This window comes from Oryzias melastigma, linkage group LG9 (genome assembly GCF_002922805.2).
Source record: "Oryzias melastigma strain HK-1 linkage group LG9, ASM292280v2, whole genome shotgun sequence".
Lineage (NCBI taxonomy): Eukaryota > Metazoa > Chordata > Actinopteri > Beloniformes > Adrianichthyidae > Oryzias > Oryzias melastigma.
Window position 1 is genome coordinate 10,186,337 of NC_050520.1, and position 22,473 is coordinate 10,208,809.

General features: G+C 38.8%; 1 protein-coding gene across 4 annotated transcripts in view; it reads right to left on the reverse strand.

Annotated features, from left to right (window-relative positions):
- aopep (aminopeptidase O (putative)) overlaps positions 1-22,473 on the reverse strand; it is an 85,490-nt gene that overhangs the window by 62,442 nt on the left and 575 nt on the right. For all 4 annotated transcript variants that reach the window (XR_002919590.2, XM_024275098.2, XM_024275099.2 and 1 more), the window contains exons 2-6: positions 21,693-22,432; positions 21,005-21,174; positions 19,923-20,175; positions 18,977-19,190; positions 18,749-18,873 (exon numbers count right to left, since the gene is read on the reverse strand). Coding sequence is in view for 3 of the 4 variants with exons in the window: in XM_024275098.2 (XP_024130866.1) it covers positions 18,749-18,873; positions 18,977-19,190; positions 19,923-20,175; positions 21,005-21,174; positions 21,693-22,387 (1,457 nt within the window). In the remaining variant the exon portion in view is untranslated. The remainder of the gene's footprint in view (positions 1-18,748; positions 18,874-18,976; positions 19,191-19,922; positions 20,176-21,004; positions 21,175-21,692; positions 22,433-22,473) is intronic.

Below are 22,473 nucleotides of genomic sequence, written 5' to 3' on the forward strand. Positions count from 1 at the left end.
TAGAAATGGGAGCTCCCCGTCACTACAATGTGCTGAGCAGTACTTCCCACACAGTGCAGGTTCTTTTGTTCAACAGCTGTGCATTTCCATACCAAACAGATATAGTGTGTGTGTGGACCCTGTGAGTTATGCAGCAGTTTTTTGGGAAGTGCAGTGTTTGTTTTGGCTTCAACAAGAAACGCACCTCCTGGATTTTATCCCAAAAAGACATTTTATGGAAATTAAACTTGTTATCAATGCCTGCTACTGTCCCACTAGATCTCAGTCCACTTTGACCACGGAACTTTTTTTGCAAAGGGTACCATAAACTGTGATGTGTACAGTTTTGATTGGTTTAAGTCAAAATTTGAGTGATACATTTTAAGCATATTCAAATAATTTCTTACATTTTTTACAATTTTTCTACAATTCTGATGCTAAAGCTCTGGTATGAAACACCAAGACAGATCACATTCTGCGCCTCCTGTCTGATCTGCACTTTTGCATTCCAGCAACACAAAGAATTCAACCTTAAAACTCCCTGTTTTACCAATAAACCTGATTGTTTCAGACATTCAAAACGCTACACTCAGCTAGTTTGTAGCTAACAGCATCCAAGTTTAGAAAAGATGGTAAAGATTTTATCTCTCAGCCTCTTTTGCTGTAAAATGAGCTTCATTTTGAAATGCTGACCCTTAGTTCAATCCTAAAACAGACTTTTCAAAGAAAATCTTTTTTCCTTTCTAATTGGACCCCAGTATTTTCCATTTTATTACTATAAATTCAGTGAGGTTGATCAATCATGGAATAGGTAAGCTTGAAGGATTATTTCCTTACAATACAAAGTTTTGGGAACTCTGAGGCTCCATAGGTCACCTGTGCATGAGAAGGAGACCGTTCTTTAACAGAAAATAGGGAAAAGGGTCATAGAGGTGTGACAAACTGGCCTTTTACTTTCCTTGGCCATATAACAACATGTACCCTCCTGCTATCTGTGGGTAGACTTGAATCAAATGCAGCTGCCTAGTGGTTTACTTAAATTGTCTCCACATCAACAGATTCTTAATGTTTTGCCCAAAATTCTAAAATAATCACTCCATTTATTTTTCCTGTAGTTCTCCATGCCTCTGTTTGTTGCAGTGCGATTCATGTGTTGCCCATCTTCAGAGATTCCAGATTCCTAACTTTAACCCTTGGCCGTGGACCTCGTCTCTGGCTCGTTTTGTTCCATCTGGATAAAGCCCATCTGTTTCATTATTCAAACATGTAGTTGTAGAGTTAGATAAGCGAATTCTTCTGTAACAGACTTGGTACATCGCCTGGAAAAGGATCCCTCTTTCATGTGGAGATCCCAGACGTTTCTTCTTTTTTTTCCTTACAGAAAATGAGAGTTTAAGGGCAGGGATGCTCATTTTAGCTTAATTTAGCAATCAGGTGGGTATTCTTTACATGTTGTGCCTGATTTTGGGTTTTTGGACAGTTATCAGTGTGAAACCCATTGAAACAACTGTGTTGTGAAATTGGGCTATATAAATAAAACTTAATTGAATTCATTCCAAGTTCTGATACAGTAACACTTAATCTTTTTTATATAAAAAAGATTAGCATTTAAAAAGTCACATAAAGTGCCTTTTGCTTGCTATAATCTGATTACCAGAATGGGATACTGAATGAGTGAAAAAAAAAAAAAGAGTCAAGTTCATCTGAGGAACACCACTACTCTTTATTTCCCTCAGGACCAGATCAAAAACACAACATTGCTCTTTGTTTTTTAGCAACATGCCAACATCATAAAGTAGGAGATTATGGGTATCATTCACAAGAAAGCAGCTCAAAAGTAAATCCATGTTTTTTCCCCGTATTACACAAACAAAAGCTCTCACTGGTGCAGGAGATGCTAACATTAGTGTTATGAGTTTCTTTGTGTCCTAATCTTCTTTCTTCACAATTGGATAGGCACGCTTTTGTTGTCAGTTCCACCACAGCGTTTGCGCGTGTCCATGTGTGCGAGGTAGTAAGTGTGAAACACAAAGACAGCCTTTCAAAGATGACTGTTGTACACGTTTCTCCGGGGGAGATGGAATCCATCCCTGCAGTGACAAATCGTGTCATCCCACTATGGAGGGGATGAAAAACAACGACATCTTTCACATCCGCCAATGCGCTGACTGACATTCGCCGACATCGGGGACTTGTCAGGGATACACGCATGAGGAAGAGTTTAGACAGATACATGCTCATGTGGTCCCTGTGCATGTGTACTTTTTGTTTTTTATTATTGTGTTTGGCAAGGAATCTCTTTTGGTTTTCAAGCAAAAAATACTTGCTTACTGGTAAGACGATAACTGCATATGCACAATATGCTGAAATCTTACCACTCTTTGAAAATGTCACCTCTGATTTTTCAGAGCTACTAATTTTCTCTACAATTCAAACAAAAGCTTAAGAGTCTCCGATGAAAATAGTGTTTTTGACAAGTTCTTGTGGCATTTTTGTCACAATGGAGAAAATATATTGAGAAAATTAGGGTTAAAATTTTGTTTAAATGTTTCTTTATTCAAATCGACGTGAATCAGAAGCAGACGAAAGAGAGTCATTTGAAGAAATGCTTATTTATGACGTAAACAATACACTAGGAAGGCCATAAGCTCCCTGCTCTGAGCTCTCAGCAATGGGAAGGGGAAGAGGGTGCGGGGTTGCGCCATGCCAACGATCCCGCCCACTACTCAGAGGTGAATTTGAAATGAACTACCGTCGCTCTGCAGAAACTATGTTCTAGAAAATGACAAGTTTTGAGCAGTGATTATATGAAAGAAGTTCACCTTTTCATTTGTGGAATGGAAGTCAGTTGCAGCGGGTGAGCTGGGGATATACACCTCTTGTTGACCGCTAACGCAAAAAAATGTCAACAATTTTGATGCTTTGACACGATTTATTGTTGCTTTGACGATTTCTTACTCGTAGACCTGCATCTGTTGCTTGCTGACTGTGTAGAAACTGTAATGACGATGTTTCAACATCGCTTAAGCAACGCCTTTCATGATAATGCTGCAGCGACAAATGCAAAGAAACCCCAGTTTGTTTTAGAAGATTCAGAGTTACAGAATATAAATATCCATTCATAGCCTTATTCATCTCGGCTTCATTCAAGACTAGATTGCAGCCACACTACTTTCCGTAAACCAACTAAAAAACAAGTTCTACTACAAAGTCTTTCACCACTGTCCCCACTTTAGAAGAACAATTGTTGTGCATGTGGTTAGTGTATCGTGAAGTATTTGTTAGGATAATGGAAGTTGTACGCACTTATGACGTACGAGTGATGCTGTCATACGGTTAGTTAATAGGGTGTGTGCACTGGCTCCTTACTGATTGCAAATGGTGCATGCATGGAGTGTGCAGGTGTTACGCGAGTGCCTGTAAGATGCTCACGCACACTACTCTCTTTTCAAAGACTGCACGCAAGGAGCAGACACTTACAACTTAGACAGCACTAATGTGCCCCTTGTGTAGTCGGCATGGTATGGGGGGGGGGTAGAAAGCACGAAAAATCTGTACGACATATCTGCATCTCACCCTTACTTACCCTAGCCTCAAGTGTTTGCTACGACCTGTCACTCGCATGAACAATCAACTCGTATCTATCCAAAAGGAAACTTGTTACTAAGATCTAGGACAAGAATTTCAGCTGGCAGTGACTCTGCTCCAAGCACTGGTGACTGAGCTCAACCCCACGTCCTTTATTAACTTGAGGAGCACTTAACAGGAGCAGAGTTAGTTCATCAGGTAAAGGAGGCTGGCTCGTTACACAAACAAGTCAGTTCCTCTTCGCTCCGATGTCGAACTGTCCAACTTTACAACAGATAAATCACACTTATAGTCACTGAGTCACCAAGTGTGGCTGGCCCTGAGCTTCAGAGGTGTGAACCAGGGCAAATCTTCAATTTGGTGTGAAACAGATTACAATAGTATCTCAGTCCTCTGTCTCTCCATCCATTATTCATCCCTCTATCTATCGTTACTGGCTGTAGGCCATTTTTTTCCCCCCAGTGGGACACCTCCATGCATAATGCAGCAGGACCCCTATCATAGTCCTGTAATTGACATCCTCAGCCCAGCTCAGCCTAAAGCTGGGACATGAGTTAAAGGGCCTCACGAGAAAGAGGGACAAGAAAAAAGGTGAACATACTGTGGACGCTGTATGAGCAAATCAGAAAGTAATAGCAAGGGAGACACATTGAGCTACTTATAGAAATATTCCAGAAGAGGGGTAAATAAACGCACTCTGGTTAATGTTTATAGGGAAAAAATAAGACAGGAGTGAAGGCAGGTGATGTGCAGACAGTTTTCTGGATATATTAGCTACAGATAACATTTCTGCTTCGTATACAAACACATGAATATGAAAATCCCAATCAAAAGCCTGTCTATTGTTTTAACATTACTACTGGGGAGTCTGTCCTCCTTACAGGAATAGGTTTCGTGTCCCCTCCCTCCATCTTGGACAGAGTCGGTGGGTTATTTTAGACGCAGGAGCTGGTTTGACCGAACTCCTACCACCCTTCATTCTTTTTTAACAAGCCTGACTTCAAATGTCTGGCATTCCTGGCTGGCTGCAGAACAGCTCTGCACTCCCAGACAGGGCCCCACAGGACCAGAACAAATGCCGCACCATGTAGGGCCTAATCTCAAGAGTGGGTACCAGGCCACAGCCCACAGAGAACCACCCCACCCATGTTCACTTCATCACATCAGACCCTGAAAATACATTTCAGATATCAGAGTTTGTCAGGAGCGAGGAAGCAAACTATGCTGCCCAAGTCGGAGCTGAGAAGTGCATTACACAGTCCGTTTGTCATTTGCTGAACTCTTCCTGGCATTTATTAATATCAAGCTCCAAGCAGGTAGAAGGTGGCATGTGGGCCATGATAATTCGATGAAGTCAGGAATGCTTGTGTACACAAACAGATAAACACGAACAAACCAAGACGGTAATTGTACAGGGACACAGAACCCACATCAACAGCCATAAATCCACAAGCGCAGACATGTACGTCCACACACCCACATACTTCCAGCAAAATCTACTTTCAGTGTAAATTAGCTGCAAAGTGATAGCAGATGTCTGATCCATCCTTTCTTAAGAGGAAAGCTCCTTGTTTAGTGCAAAGAAAGAGAAGAAAGGAGATGTCGCGACAAAAGAATGTTCTGGTAAATGTAATTTTGTGTAGGAAGGATGCTGGAGAGCAAAGTCCATTATCTCTGGATTTTTCTGTTCATTGAAGAGAGGTGCTTAATCTGTTAAGTGCCAAGCAGAAAGATATTTCTTGTAAATTACACTGAAACAAAACAGGTAAGCAAAAGGAATGTTTTTATTTACAACACAAAGATGGGCAGGTTAGGAGGAAACTGTAACAGACAGGTCAGTTTTCAAAATGGAAAATTGAAGAGACCAATGAGAATCAGACTCAGAGGACATGCTCCAGTTTACTGTGGGTTAGTATTTTGAATGAAGTACAACCTGTGCTAGTAGTGAGGGATACAACTGGATCTGTGTGTGAACAAAAACTGTATGAGAACCCCTCTCACCTTGCGTTCCAAATAAGAAGTAGCCACTGGCTCCAAGAAGCAAAAATCCCATAGACCTCTACTGACAAATAAATAGCTATTAAGTAATTTTTGCCAGGATAACCAATTCTCGCTGTATTACCTTTTTTTTTTTTTTTTACATGTTTAGTCGAAGTTATTCAAGTTACAAACTCAATAAAAGTGTGTAATGACCGTGGGCCCCATGTCAAATGTTATTCTCCAAACCTGCTTTCAAGTGGTCAGTATGTGGACTTCCAACAAGCTCACTCCTGATAGGCTAGATTGGTTACCATAGAAACAATAACTCCGACTATCTCAGACCAATCGCTGCTTACTGATGACATCGGGTTACAACATGGCAGCATCCATATTGCAAAAAAAAAATGCAGACTGAATTGATTAAATTTGGTTGGAGCCATCTTCCATGGGTGATGTCACACTCACTCGGTTCAGTTCTTTTATACAGTCAATGGTGTGGACACTATAGCATAGCCACAGATTCTCAAATACTGCCTATTCGGCATTATAATGTAAAAAGTTGAAGCTCTGTTTGGTAGTCACACACCAGAGAGTGCAAATATTTCTCCTGGATCAAATTTGTTTTTTTCAATCAGAACCTGAAATCACTTGATCCATCCAGGTGATCAGCAATAAGGGACTAGATAGCTGAATAAAAGTTAAAAAGTAAAACATCCCCAGCAAATTTCCTAAAAATATTTAAAAGGTATTTCTTCAGTAAATGGCGTAGTTTGAACATTGAAGAGACTTATTAATACTGTAGAGAAGACTAGCTGGACTAGCCTGTACTTGTCTACACATATTTTCTCCTATGTTGAAATTCATTTTACTGCCCCTCCAAAGGAAAAGTAGTTGAAACTCCATGACTTTCTTTTCAAGTTTCATCTACTTAGGGTGAAAAATGGAGGCCAATAAAATACATATACAAAATATTGAATTTGTAATTGAAAATATTTCAAATGTAAACAATTGGGTTTCTCTGTCCACTAAAATAAGGCCCATAGAACTGCCGTAATGCAAAATCACCATCAAGAGTCACTTTAGACATTTTTTATTTATCTATGATTGGTTTATTAAAGACAAAAAGCAAAAACCTACAGTATAAAATATAAACCATTGCAGTAAAAGTACACCTGACAGCAATAAGTGAGGGTCAATTGACCTGAAAAGACATTAATGTGACATTTATTTCCCAAAACCCACTTTTTTTTTTTAAACCACTGTTGCCATTTGAATGTGAAATCCATCAGTCATCATACACTCTTTACAGGCGTCCTCTAGTGCCATAATAAAAAGGGTATATTTCACAGAATTATAAATTGAGACATTTGCTTACCTGTAAGGCAATAAATGTTTTATTTTGTCTGAGAACATTTTGCACTAAGAACTTAAATATTTCAGCATGTATGTAAAAAAATTGACAGAATAAATAGCTGGAGATAAAATGAAATAAAAATAATTTCTAGTTTAGTAGAGCTGTGTATTAAACCATCTGAGCTGTGTAGTTGCTAAGATCAAATATTCCACTGGTAAGCAAGTCTTTTTTATATAGCACTTTTCACAGAGGGAAACTCACAAAGTGCTTCGCAAAAGTTAAAATATAAGACAAATGAAAACATAATACATTTTAAATAAATATAAGAAAAGATAAAATACTAAAGGCAGACAGCAACTGAAAGGTTGGGGGAAAGTAAAATAAAATTAAAATATCAGCTTAAAGCTTTACTAAAAAGAAACATCTTCAGTTGACTTTTAAAACACTCAGAGTTAATCTAATGCAGTGGCAATGGGAAAGCGATCCAGAGTGTTGGGGCAAGTGTCTGAAATGCTTGATCACCTAAAAACGAGTTTTTGTAAAAGGTTCAAAGCTGCAGATCGAAGGAACGAGCAGGAGAGTGGGGCTTCAGGAGGTCAGGACGATAGCTTGGAGTCTGTCCGAGCAAAGCTCTAAAAACTAATGTTAAAATCTTCTAAAACTATTAGGAAGCCAGACACACAGATGAACACAGACACATAAGCTAAAAGCTGAATGTTAAGAACAGTTTAAACTAATATTGCAATAAAATAAACTAATTCTAATATGCTGTAGTTCCTGTGAGTCCACTTTCAGTTCAGGTAAATCTCTGACACTGTTGCTATTATGCTTTAAACCAAAGTCTTGCAAATATATATATTTTTTTAATGAGCCAAAAACTATTTGAAGTTACAGACTTTCAAAGTAAAAGATTTTGGAACTTATCTTGCATCATTGTTTTGTCTCATCCTACAAAAACAAAAAAGAAAAATCTGAGTTAATCAAAGAAACCAGAGCTGAGAGAGAACTCAAAAAACTATTACTTAAGAAAGCAGGTTAAAAAAAACCTTATCATCCAGCTTCAGAGTTAAAACAACAGAAAATGAGGTATTTTATTTTAAAACTTTTTTTTTTTTTTTTTTTAAGAAATGTCTTAGTGAATCAATTTAATCATGACAGTATATTGTTATTGCATTTTGATAAAGATAGATTAATGAAAGATTGGGGGGTATAAGACTTATACTAGCTTTGTTTAAAACAGTCATAATAATTCATATATATTTTAGTGTTTCACAACGAAACATCCTCCTTTTTTCATTTTCACAGCAACCAACATCTGGTTTCTATAACTTTGTAAATGTAGAGGTTATGTAATAATCAGATCTATACACAGTTTAACACAGAAGATACTGAATAGTAAAAGACAAGAATGGTTCATTTGAAATGTTATATTTATTTACATTAAGAAAAAGAAAATAGTGGGCAAACTTTAACTCATTATTAGGCCATGGGAGACCATTGCTGTCTGGTAAAAGTTAATTATTTTGAAAGAACTATTAACGTATGTACCAAATATTAAAACATTAGACAATTATCAAATGTTACATACTGATATATGTGAAAGATCAAGAAATATTGAAGTTAATATATGAGTTAACGTAAAAACTTTATATTTTTTCATTAATAGTTTACAATTCATATTTGAAAATGTGTTTTATTCTTCTAATTTGCTTGTGAACATTTGACACCATTTAACTTTAGGCAAAATATCACTATGAACTTGTACAAAAATTAGCTACGTTTTTTAAAATAATTCTATTCTGTTTATCAAAAATGTTATGTATTAAATATATTCTCTATGAAAAAATGCATAAAATGATGTATTAAATATGAAACCAAGATAACTTTACAGTGCTAAAAAATGCTAAATTTTAGATTTAAATAATAAACTGTAGAAAAGCTGAGACATATTCTAAAATCCTGAAAAAAGGTACACAAAAACACATTTATAACAACTGTACGAAAGATAAAAAAGCTAAATGTTATTCAACAATAGTTCACAATTTAAAAAAAGTTTGTTGTATTAATACTATTGCCTAAAAAATGTAAATGTCTAATCTTGATTAAGATTAGACATCTGAAATACATAAAACCCAGCTGGAGCCAGTTTACAGGGTCAGATGACAACCAGAAACAACAATAGTTGCAGATGGAGATGCAGTTGCAAGATCTCCCTCTAATCATTTTAACTGACAAAATAAACAAATAAAAAAAATGTGATTTTTTTTTAATGCCCTACTATGTTCACAAAGTGTGGAACAGAAGACATTTGATTTTTTTATTCAAATCAAGTGCAGTGAAGCTGTGCTAAAAAATGAACATTTTTTAAGGAGTTAAACAATAGTATGAGCCGAATAATTTAAAAACGTTTCAATCCATACATTTGTAGCTCCTCTCAGTCCTCGCTTCGAAGGCCTAATTCTAAGTTCAGCTCTTCCTGACCCACAGACATTAAACTGTCTGGCTTTCTTTGGACAAATAAGATTACCCTCCAGCCTAAAGGTTCAGCTATCAGTTGAGCGCCTGAGGATGGACGTGAAAATCTGCAGCAGCCTGCCCTATTCCACACAATATAGCCATCTATCACTCCAGGAAACATAACCAGCGTTAGTAAAATGGCTGTGCGGTGACAGGCCTGTCTGCCGAGCCTTTAATCCAGACTTGTAGCACAGTGTGCCTGTTGCTGTTAAATGTATTACATTTTGCCAGCTGTTGCCAGCAGCTTTTCATCTGAGATGAGTTCACAACAACACATCAATCACTCACCAATACCCGATGACAGCACATTTGGGGCAGATTCAGTTACAGAGGAGGGCAACGGTGCACATGAGTTGTAGCAGTGGCAGCAAAAGGTACAACACAGAGGACAGTGTGGATAAATGAGGACAGGGCAGAAGAATAGCAGAGAGACGGAGCTGTAGCAGAGGAGGTAAGGTTATACTGCAGATAGAGACGGGAAGCGGAGAGGCCCAAGATAAGTGGAAAGGAGCGCTCCAAACACTTGCTAAGTAGTTTTCTGCTAACTTCATTAAGAGAAAGGAAAAAGGAGGCAAAAGGAGATGGATCGCAGAGGCCTCTGCTTTTGGGGTTTGGAGCTTTCCTGTGTTGTCTCAGCAGGAAGTGAGACGAACAAGAGTATAAAGTTGTAAAGTCTAAATCACTTAAAGAGCGCACACACAAGGAGTTCCCGGTCCGTCCCTCCAGGTGCAGGCATGCATGTCTGTCTTTTCAGCTCTTTTTGTGTGGCCGTAGTGGCAAAGCGAGATCCACTCTATAGAGACACTTCATCCTTGACCATTTGATTAACAGCTGTCCTCTCTGCCAAAAAAAATTCAACCCCCCCAACATGCTCCTCTGAACTCCCTTACTGCCTCCTGAAAGAGCAAGTCTGTGTCACACACTTCTAAGGTTACTTTGCAGATCAAACTGGAGAGGATAGAAGAAAGGAAAGAAATCCACTGAGACATCACAAGGACGAGGCGAAGACAGGCGGTGGTTAGATCGGGGGAAAGCAGACTCAGGAGGAGCAGAAATGAGCACAGTTAAGCGAACAGCGAGGAGGTGTGAGACGGCATCACCAATGATGCAAATAAAGGCAGACAGATGATGAAAACTGAGACAACTTCAGATTTAAATGTGTTATTTGCATTTTGTAATGAGCTTGTTTTGAATACACAAGAACAACGAGCAGAAATGTCATTCAAATGTAACAATAGTTTCTTTTGAAGCTGCAGAATGTGTACAAGTCAACCATTTTTAAAAGCTTTTTTTATTGTTTTTAAGCATTTGAAATGAAGGCAACTTGTACTCTTAAAGAAGTAAGAAACTTTTGTAAATAGTTTATCTTATGCTTTGGTTCATTTAGAAAATAGCAAAAATATTTTAGATGACCACAAAAATCAGAAATATTAGACACCAGTCAAAAGAAAAAAGACAAGCTTTGAAAAAACTAGAGGTGTAAAAAACAATAAAAAAAACAAACAATTGGATTAATGTTTGGTTCATATTGAACAATCTGATTCACTAACCTAAAATCGATCCAGGACATCTTTAGTCAAAAATTCTACCAGTGGGACTCAGACTGGATACTGAAAAATACAAGTGAAGTTTTCCTGGATTCTTGTATTTCTTGCAAGATTTTCAAGTTTTAATAAATTATGTTTATAAACAAACAAGTAAACAAGAATTACTGTCAAATTTATTCACATTTTAGTTTCATAAAGTTCAGCCAACTGCTGTTTTCTACATCAAAACAATGCAAGCGAAACATTATTAGAACGCAAAATTTAAAATTTAAATCATTTTTTGCTGCCATCTTACATGAGTTGTCCACTGTGATAGCACTTGGTTGTTGTTACGTTATAGTAAAATTAATCTACCAGTCTCCATCCAAAATGTCTTTTCCAATATTGCTATATTTTATTTTGAAAAGAATCTATAATAGTATAGGTCAATTTGATTCAATTAACTTGATTCAGACAGATTGATATGGTTGGACTGAAATACTATAAATGAATTCACCAGTAGAGTCGATTAATTGTTACACAAGAACATCCGAAAGTATTTTTTTTAAATTAAATTATTGCAAAATGAAAAGCAAGTTCTAAAATCTTGAAGAAAATGCAATCCTCCACTTTGTCATTCTTTTATAATGTCCTAAAATCACAAACAAATCTTTATTTATTCACTTTACAAATAAATTCAATGTTGAATTCACTTAATTAAAACAGTAAACTGGTTCAAAACTAAATTTTTTTTTTTAATTTTCAGACATAAGTTTCTGTTAAAAACTAAAGTGTAAATGTGATTTTATTACAGTGCAAAACAGGTCGTCATCTTAACCTATAAAAATCTTTTAAGCACAGAAACTATAAGATTACATTTACAAAAACAAAAAAGCGTGAACATATTCAATGTTTCTTCCCTAAAAACCTTTCTAATTATTAAAAAAGAAGCTCTTAAACCAAATACAGTTCATGAAAACCTGAAAAATGTTGATATTAAAAGCATGTGTAAACTGTTTTGTGCTTCCTTATAAACAAGCATAAATCTGTTGTTTTGATTTTAGGAAAACCCGAACAGAATAAAGTTTTTAATATGCCACCTCTGTTTGAGTGCAGTCTGTGGAACCGGAGTTCTGGTTTCTATCAACGATGACAAACAGCCCAGGTGGTGCATTAAAATGGACTCCAGGGCGGCGGGGGATTAGCCTGTGGTGCACTAACTCTTCCGGGACTCGAGCTCCCTACTTCCTCCCTACGGGGGCTAGTGGTCGATGTAACTTCCTGTTCGCCCATAAACAAACAATTCAATCAACTGAAGTCAGGCTGAAAATCCTCCAGTGCCACTTAAAAAAAAGGTCAAGAGGAAAACAACATTCACTTTTTTTTTTCTTGTAACTGAGCCTCTGGCTGAAATACGACTGCCCTCTTCATCTGCATCTCCAGTGGAAGTAGGAGTCTAACTTAACGTCCTCTTTCTGTCTTTTTGATCTCACTGCTGTTTGTAAGTCATTGCAGGCTGCAGAGAAAACATGAAATAATTCAGTAAAACAAAGAGAATGTCACATCAAGAAAAAAGTAGCATTGAAGTCTCACTCCAATCATCTTTTCATCTATTGTGTGAACATTCCCAGTGGTTTTTAAAAAATGATTATGCCGTTTTCATATTTTTCTAGGACATTTTTTTTGCAGAGCAGCAGTGATTCTTTATAAATTTGCCTCTGTATTGTTGAATCGTTGGTGCGGTGTAAGCCCGCCCCCTTTCCCATCATCCATCTGTTAACGTGCTCTCCTGCTAGCTTACCACCCACTAACTTACCACTACGACAAAAAAGGCGGAGAAATATTGGAGCTATGCTGCTGTACGGTTTTGAGCCAGATGCCAGCTCGGTCGAAGAAAAACTAAGATTTTCATGGATCTAGTCGTCTACAACTGGATGCATCAGAATGGAGTTTGGGGAGCTTTTCAGCCCAGTGTATTTTCTACATAACAAATACACTTTTTTAAAATGGCATTTTATCGTCTGCTGGCAGCTGGATGGCTCAGTTGGCTGGCAATGAGCTTCATCCAGTGTGGGTCCTTACATTATGTCTATTGTGAAGACCCTTCACGTTACTGCCTAAACTATGTAGCCAAAAGGGTGTCCATACATAGAATGTAACAACAATAGACAGCTCAACCCCTCTCCCCTCGCATTCCAAACAGGAAGTACCCGCTGGTCCCAGAAAACCAAAATCCCGTAGACTTCTATAGAGACATAAACAGTGATTACTCATTCTGTTTGTCAGAATAACCATCCTTTCTCTGGTGTCTCTTTTTAACATGCTCTTGATAAAACTACATTTTCTATATAACAAGTTATAAACAGCTAACCAGGTGCCTCAATAAGAGCATGTAGAGCCTGCTGCCCCCACCTCAAATAGTTGAAGCGTTTGACAGAGTCTTGGACCAATCACTGCTTACTATAGTCGTCTGGTCCCAAAATGTCATAATCGAGCAATATCAATGCCGCAGAAAAATGTTGACTGAGTTGACTTAATTTTGTTGGCACCCTGGGTAAGGCATCTTCTATTGATGATATCACATCCTTGTTTCGTCCATTTCTATTAATGTCAATGGAAGTACCTGCAGGCTCCAAGAGGTCAAAATCCCATAGACTTCCTTTGAGAAATAGTTATTACTCAATTGTTTTATTTGTCAGAATAACCATTCTTGCTCTGATACATTCTTCTTAACATCTTTTTGATCCTAATTTTTTTAAAGATATATTTTCTTTATTGCAAGTTATTGCAGTTATAAACTGGCCAATCAGATGCCTCAGTAAAAGGCCCTCACCTCAAACGTTTGGCAGATTCTCCCGAGCCACTTTCAGTGGAAGAGGTGTGGACTTTGAACAAGCTCACTCATGATTGGGCACTATGTAGTTCCCCAAAAAAATGTGACTCAGACCGAGTCGGACCAATCACTGTCGTCTGGCTCCAGAGGGCGGCACCCGTATTAGGAAGGAATTTTGACAAATTTGTCCCGATTTTGTGAGACCAATACGTAAAGCATTTTCTATGGGTGACGTGATAACTCGCTTTGTCTTTTTTTTTTGACGGTGTATGGGTCTCCCTGTGCTGGTCCCAGGCCCAGACAGAAAACAGGGTTGTGTCAGGAAAGGGCATCTGGTGTAAAACCAAGCAACCTGTGTAAATCAGTGAAAGCTGTGGTGACTCCTGATGGAAAGGTGAAGAAAATGTTATCGTCTTGATCCTCATTCACAGCAATTTTAATTAAAAAAATACTCAGAAATGCAACTTTAAGAATATTTTTCTTTGTATATGCCTTCCATTATCAGAAAAATGCCACAAGAACATGTTAAAAAACACCATTTTTAATTGGAGTGGGACTTTAAGAAGGAGGCAGGAGAACCTTCAGCGCAGTAGCTGTTCCGTTAGAAAACATATATTTATCAGGAGAGCTGCTAATAACAGAAAATAAGAAACCAGAGTTCTCATCTACATGTGGATGTGTTTTTCAGAGTCTACCATCAAGCAGTGGCCCTCCCTCCCCCCGCTGTGAAAACCACAACAATCACAAGAAAGACGCAAACACCGACCCGGATCCGGTTCAGCATAAAGTCAAACCGTGGAGCATTCCTCTGACATCATGTCAGTGCAGCGCACATCCTCACAACTCCGTTTGAACAATTTAAACATTCATAGGAACACAAGCACAGGAATCTGTCTGTCTGCAGCGAAGCAAAAACAAAACCCACATCGCCCACACTGCTGAAGGGCCCGTTTCAACACCGAGGGGGAAAACGCCGCTGTTCCGTGGAGGCAGAACGCGTCGTCCTCGGGTACAACACGCTGATCTCAGATTAGTTCTGCATGTCCAGCCGGCACTTAGGGACACATGGACCTCGGCTTCAAAGAGCGAGGGGAAACGCTGCGCCCTTCCTGTCACTCCCAGTTAGAAATGACGTGGACACGATGGAGCGATAACACATTGAAAAAAAATTTGAAGAGAAAAAAAAAAACAATACGAGCTTTGGTAGAAAAACTAAAGGCCGAAAAGAACAAATTTGCACAAGGATGAGTAATTGCTATTTACAAAGATTCAGGAAACAGTGGGCGATGTGACCATATTGTGTTTAGGCCTTCAGTTACCTCATTTCCTTTCCCTGCAATTATTTAGGACAATAGACTTTTGCACAAAATTGACGCAAAATTAACTTTAAGGGATTCCCCAGTCGTAGAAACTGACAGCAGCTCATTTGTCACTTAATCCCTTGTCAGTATTCATCCGTCATTGTTAGTCTACAGCAAACCCCACTTGGCTTTTTTTCTTTTTTGTTTGTTTTTTTTTTTTTTCTTGGCGCCTAAATGTCTTTAAAATATTACAAAAAGCTTTGGGAGAAGTTCCACTTGAACTTGGTCTTCAGAAAGACAACGGTGATGATCTGCTGAGAGGATGAACTGATGATGAACTCTAACGTCAGACACATCGTGTTCAAACCCATCAGCGACTGTTTTAAGAACCAAACCGATAGCTCACAGTCCTACTGTGAAAGTTGAACTTTTTTTTTTTCTTTCTCTGTGTGAATTAGAACGTGTGGGTATGCAGCATACGTGGCACAACCCTTGAGCGCAGACATGCCCTTACTCGACTTCTTAATCTTCCGTTTCCTGCCCTCCCTCTCGTATCTCGGTATAAAAACTTCACGCCGGCGTGATTCCTTTCCCCTGCTTTGCTTCAGTTTCCTCCTCCGTGTATCACACTCTAGCAGCGTCTTCGCCACAGTTCCCTGGCCCACAGCCCCAGCGCTCCTGCTGTTTCCAAAGGGGGCACTGCACAAAGCAGCACTTGGCTTGATCCCAACAAGTGGGGCCCACATACCTCCCAATCTCTAGATTAAATAGCACCAGTCTCTGAAGTCATTCCAGGGGCTAATGGCTTTTGTTGCTGGGAATAATCCACACATCCTCTCCCACATCCTGGGGTTCCGCTGGCCTGTTGTGAACCCCGCCTTTGCCTTCTTAATTTCTCTCTCATCTCCGTCTTAATCTACGCCCCAAATTTGCTTGACCTCCCAGCCTTCCTATGGCAGAGCACACAGAGCTGAACCACCAGCGTTGAGAGTCTTTGCAGGTGCTGTCTGAACCCTAATGAAGGCCCTCAATCTCCATTCTCCCATCTCCACCTAAGTGAACCCCAAGCACCGGGGGAAAGAAGTGCCTGGGAGCCATCCTCATAAGGAAAAGAAAACATCCGTTCCACAGCCTCTGCATCAGCACTTGATGTCCATTCAAAATAAACACTGCAATGAGGCAGATTTTCACAAGGCTGGAAAAATATTTCACACGGATCAAAGAACTCTGTACCTCAGCTTGAGAATACAGTCCAGACCCTTATGGCTGCCGTCTGTCGCTCAAAACACTCCCGATTTTAATATGCCATCTGAAAATCACAGCAGTTATGAGCTCATTTCCTGTCTGTGGCATTTCGTTCCTGTAAAGCCTAAAGCGGGGAAAAAGAGAAAGCGGGTAGTGGGGGGGTGCCAACAGCAGACGCATACTTTTTAACATAAACAGTATTTTTTTTGGCTGAAATTTTTAAAGGAAAAACCCAGACAGCTTTTATTTGACTTTAAAATAACCAACCTAAAACATAACAATGGCTATGGCTTCAGCAATATGAAAAATAAATGAATAAATCAACAATTATGGGATGTCATAGTCCAGTGATAGACCGTATAGAAGAGAGGAAACGCTGCAGAATGTGGGATTATCAAAGAAAAAAACTCTCCTAACGGGAGTCGAAGAGGAAAAGTGTAAGAAAACACGAGTGGCTTGAGTGAGATGGTAAATGTCACATGCAAAGTGTAAAAAAGATGAGAAGTAAGAAATAAGATAAAATTAAATGTCTTAGATGCAGAAAATGAATAAATAAAGACAGAGAATGTTTCACCTGCAAATATGAATGTGTTAAAATGAAAGCTTTCTTGTAGGTTTGCTGGAGCATTTCAAACTCACATATGCTTCAGACAGAATAAAAAAAGAAAAAGCTGTAGGATACGACTAAAGAAACATATACTGGTAATATGAGAAGCATAACTAAGTTGGAAAGAAAGTCTGAAAACAATCGATGCTTAGAAGGACTAACAGATGCAACAATTTTTCAAAATATACTTCAAATTTCAACTAAGCAGACTTGTAAAATATGAAATATAAAAAGGCAGATGTCATAAGATAAAAATGTAAGCAAGATATCCACAAAAACTGGAACTTAGTGTTAAATTTAAGTCAAAGCTGAACGTTTGTTCATAATGTCCAAGTATGCTCAAATACATGAAAATTATTTCTATTGCTCTTAATTCAAAGCAATAAGAATAATCACCAGATCATATATAGAGAGCTGACTAACTATTTAACAAATGTTAAAAATTTGGAGACCAGGTTTATTTCATAATAATTTCAATTATGTTCAAGATAAAAAAAATAGACTGTTCCACTTGAGACATTCAGAAAAATCAAAGCAATTATAAAGGATTTAAGGGAGCCAGCAAGACTCATTGATTTGTATTTTTTTCTAAAAACGTTTGATCATAATTGACTGTTTTCACTGTAATACCTTAAAAATACAGTTTAAATAAATGTGAGTTTTTATTAAATTGAAACAATTGATTTTAACTTTCCAATAACCCTTTTGCATATTTTTAATATTGTCATTCATCATTGCACTTATTGTTATGTTTATTTTTTATTTTATCAGTTTGTACCGGTAAATAAATACATTAAAGAACTAAAGAATTAATTGTGTTTAGATCCTTCATAGTCAGTTTTCCAACTGTCTTGACCAGATAGGGCATCATTGAACCTCTACTTTTAGAAAAATGCTTAGAAATAAGTCAAGTCAGGGGGTTTTTGAAACCAGCTTAAAGGCAAGGGTTGGATGATCAGATGTCAATCAAAAACATGATTTGAGGTCAAATCTAAAATAAATATATATCGTATGTCACACTCCGTATAGTAGTAAAAGTAGATAATAAATCTCACCGCAAAAAGTTAATAAAACCACAATAATTGGGTTCTGCTTTGTCAAAAAGATTAATAACGTATTTGGCTTTTTTGGTAAAAAGCACCCCAGTGGTGGCCCAGTGAACTGACTGGCTTCACATAATTTGGCATTTTGCAAGTAAGGCATTGATGTCTTATTGGAATGCTGTGATTCACTTTCCTTAAACCTCAATTTTTGGGTCAGTGTCCTTTCGATTCTAAAAAAACAACAAAAATCAAGTAATTGCTAACAAGCAAGTGACAATAACAAAATACCTTTCAGTTGGCTTACACTAAGCCCGGTGTAATGTAACCAATTCACTTGGAATTAGAAAACCCAGAAATGTGGCATCCTTAATGTCCACCAATATTGTTGGAGCCAGATTTAAGTTATAGTTTTCAATCATGTTGAGTTTGTAAATTAAACCCACATAATATTACAAAGTAGATTTTTTGTGTTTCGTAATTTTATGAAATTATGAGGCTGGATTTAAGACTCCTTTCTCTCAATCTGTACTCACCTGCAGTCTTAGGTGGGCTCTTCGTGAGTTTTTAAGACAGAGACAGGGAGGAGGAAAAGGTTTTTTGAAACCGGAAAGTCTGAATAAAACACCTTCTGATAAAGAAGAAGCCAATGTGTATTTCTTGCCAATGCGAGTTGGAACCCACCTTCCTCCCTCAAGAGCTATTGTGGCCGCAACAAATATGTTTCTACCCTTCTTAAGTTTGCTGATGTGTTCAGTTCTAACAGAACCACAGTTACCTGGCCATTCCAAGACTGGAGAACCCAGCAGGAACGATGAGAACATCAAGACGGGGAAAAGGGTGCACACCAAGAACAGCGTGAGCTGCAGCCAAACAGCAAGGAAGCAGTTTGAGGATGCTCATCTACAAAAAAAGAAAAAAAACAACAAAGATTCTCAACAAAAAAAATCTCATCTTGTAAACTCTAATTAGCTGAAGTCTCTGAGACTTGTTGTCAGAACTCCACCTGGGCCTTCTGCAGCAAGCAGACAGGGCTAAACACGCGGTGTGGAATCACCCGCTGGGACCAAGCAGACAACTCAGTAAACCGGCAAGGGTAGTCGCTATGGGAACAAGAGGTGCCGTCATCCAGCATGGCTGAATAATCAGTTACAGAGAGCTCTTCATCCTCCAAGGAAGAGTGGGAGAACGCAGAGCTTGAACTGGTGATGTCCTCACCACTGCAGTAAAACAAAACAGAAAAGGATCAGTAAATAATGATGATTTCATTCTTAGCACAACTTGAGCTGATGTACCAAAAAGTGAATATTTTTTTTTACTATACTTAGCTAAAAAGTGACTTCAATCCTGATTTATAAAATAGAAAGAAGCAATCCTAATCAGTCTACTCCAAAATCCAGCACTATCTCTATTCTCATCCCTTTAACTTCTCCAAAGGTGTGAGCCAAGTTTCCTTCCATTGATTCACCAGAAATAAAGGCCTCCCTTGTGCAGCAGCTGGAGATTCAAGGCGCTACGGCAGTGCTGCTGCTGGATGAAAAACATAAAGAGGAGGAGTGGGATTACTGGAAAGCCCTGGCAGACCTGCACACCAGACCTGGCTTGTGAATAGGGAGACCCCAGCCCAACCCTGCCCTACCCACAGTGAACTGGCTCTTTCTAATGAACCAGACATCACTGTATTTCCTGTGCTTCTATAAAAATTTATGTTGGCTTTGCTTTCACTCTCCAGAAATATTTTTTTGCCAGCCAGTAGATCCACTGGCCTATTGTAAAAGCTTCAGGCTAATTTGTTATAAAAAGCTAATTGTGCACTGAACCTCATCCATCACCCAAACTTGAACCGTAGAAGAGAGAGGAAAATTTCCTCACGAAATATTGAGGGGCCAAACTTCAGTGTGGGGAGGGGGCGGTCCTCAGAGAAGAAAAGGACAGGAAATTTTAGAACATACCTGCCAGTCTGGAGAGGAGAGTCCTTCACTGTTTTACGAGAAGACTTTCCAGGCCGAGACACAAGTCGGCTTTCAGTCGGCTTCCCTCGCTCTGGCCTGGGTTTGGCCATATTGCCACAGTCAGGTTTTTCCCCAACCTCAGTTTCCAAAGCAGGAAAAGTTTCTGCTGTGACTCGGTGCCAGTGGCCCACTGCCAGCGTGAAGGTGGACGCAGGCATGGGCATGGTGACATAGTAATTACAGACTAAAAAATCTGTGGAAAAACAAGAAGGATTATGAGCAACACCAAGAACGTATTACTTTACCACAAGATTTTCTGGCATTTGGTAAGGTGGGATCAAGTTTTTCAGTATTTCACATCTGCCTACTGAATTATGCCAGTTTTACCACATCGGAGTTGTGCTCTCAAAACAACTTTAACATATCAGAGGTGAAAACGCAAAGAGAAAATTCTAAAGCTGGGATGAGAATTTTGTAATAAAGTAACTCATTCCAGTTTTAAATAATTCAGCTTTTTGTCTCTTTAGAAAGAAAGCTGCATTTCTCATGCTAATGTGCCAGACACACAGCTATAAAAGACCCAGTCTGATGGAAATCAGGATTTTTAACATGATCTTGGGGCATTTTTCTGATGATGAAGGACATGTATAAAGAAAATTAAACCTCATATTGTTTTTCTGAGTATTTCTTCATTCAAATTGCTGTGAATCAGAAGCAGACAATAAAATGCAGTTTGAAAAAGATCGTATTTGTGTTGTAGAAACATACACTGTCCACTCCATTCTGGTATATCTACTTCTAGACAACAAGATCTTTGTACATATTCGTGTTCTAAGTCCAAGCTGGCATCTGGTTTCAAACTGTGTGGCTGGATAGTTCCGATATTTTTGTTGCACTGATAATGTTAGGTTATGGGTGTGAGCATGTAAACAGAGAGCTCTCAGCAACAGGGAGAAGAAGGGGGGCGGGGTTGGTCTTTTAAAGAATTAAAATATGACTTTTTCTGGCCTAGTTTCTGAGATAACAGTTTTGGTCTATAGTAAATGATAAAATGTTACTTCTGTGAGGTATCGACAGCTTACGTGTGTCTCCGTCCTTTGTAGGAACAGCCTGCTCCTCCCCACTCATCAGAACTACACACTCACTGGGGGCCCGTACTGTGGCTTGCCATGTTGACATGGCAACAGGTGGTTCCTGGCAAGGGAAGAGGGCTCGATTGTTGATGGGCGAGCCAGCAGTGTAAACGCACAACCTGGAAAAGTTCACAAAGGGAAACTTTCAAGAATGATCAGTAGATCCACACAAGAGAGAGCAGAAACGCTCAGGGGTGCAAACGCATCACTGATCTTTGATACCAGAAATGATTACTTTCTGTTTTATTGCAAAGAGTTTCTAATAAATAATAAGGTTTACATTACTTAAGATGGTGAGGTTACATTTGCAAGCTAACTATACCAATGGAAACATGCATTTCTGTTTCATTATCATACATATATAGAGAAATTAAGCGCAAAATTGCATTTGAGTATGAATTTATTTATTCAAATTGCTGTGAATCAGGAAGCTTTTAAAATAAACCTCTTGTGCAAAGGGGGTCTGGTGCACATCCACCTTTTAACCGAAATGTGAATATTATTTCAAAAATAAAAATATCAAGGTGATAACATATTTTTTTTAATAAAAACCCAGAGTAATACTACATACCAATCTGCTATTTATGAATTATAAACATTGAGAACCAAATTTTTTGGCATTAATGGTAACACTAACTTGTTGTCCTGGTCCTTGGTCCATCTCAAAGAGCTTCCAGACGGTTTTGTCTGGTAGTGAATCCTAATAATGCGAGGAAACTGGTGAGCTGACTCGACTCTCCTCTTTCTTACTTGCAGACTCCAGAGGTCTCTGTGAAAAGGCAGAGAGCTGCCGTCTTCAGCACAAGGTGCACGGCTACACAGTGAGAAGATTTGATGCTTCATCTGCCACTGGGAGGAGGGCATGGAGAACAGGTTTTCCATGAAGGCAGACTGTGGATTTCCTGAAAGGATTTCTGATGCACTTTGTGGTAGGAGGCCCATAATGTCTGGTGTAGAGGTGATGTCCACTTCTTCCACTTTTGACACATCAAGGTCACAGCAGTCCAACACTAAAGTAAAATCACTACTGCTGGTGGTTTGCCACAAATGGGAAGTCTGTACATCTGCAGACTCACATGTCTTCTCCTTGTCCTCTACTTTTGCACCAAACTCCATCGTATCTGCCTCCTGAAATGAGGCCCCATCCAGACTGTGTTCAGCCTCACCTGCTTCAGGCTGAGGCTCCAGGAACAAGACGATGCTGCTGCTGATGAGTCTGCTGTGGAGATGAACCGTCAGGTCCAAAACGTAGTGCTTGACTAGTATGTGGTTTGTGTTTGCCCGTAGAGGAAGGTCATCCTTGTCGGGGTCGAGGTTTCCAGGGGGCTCCATGGTATGCCAGCAACCACATCAGGTCAATCAAGAAGTTAAAAAATACTAATACAGGAGACAAAAGCACAACAGTTTTCCTTTGTTTG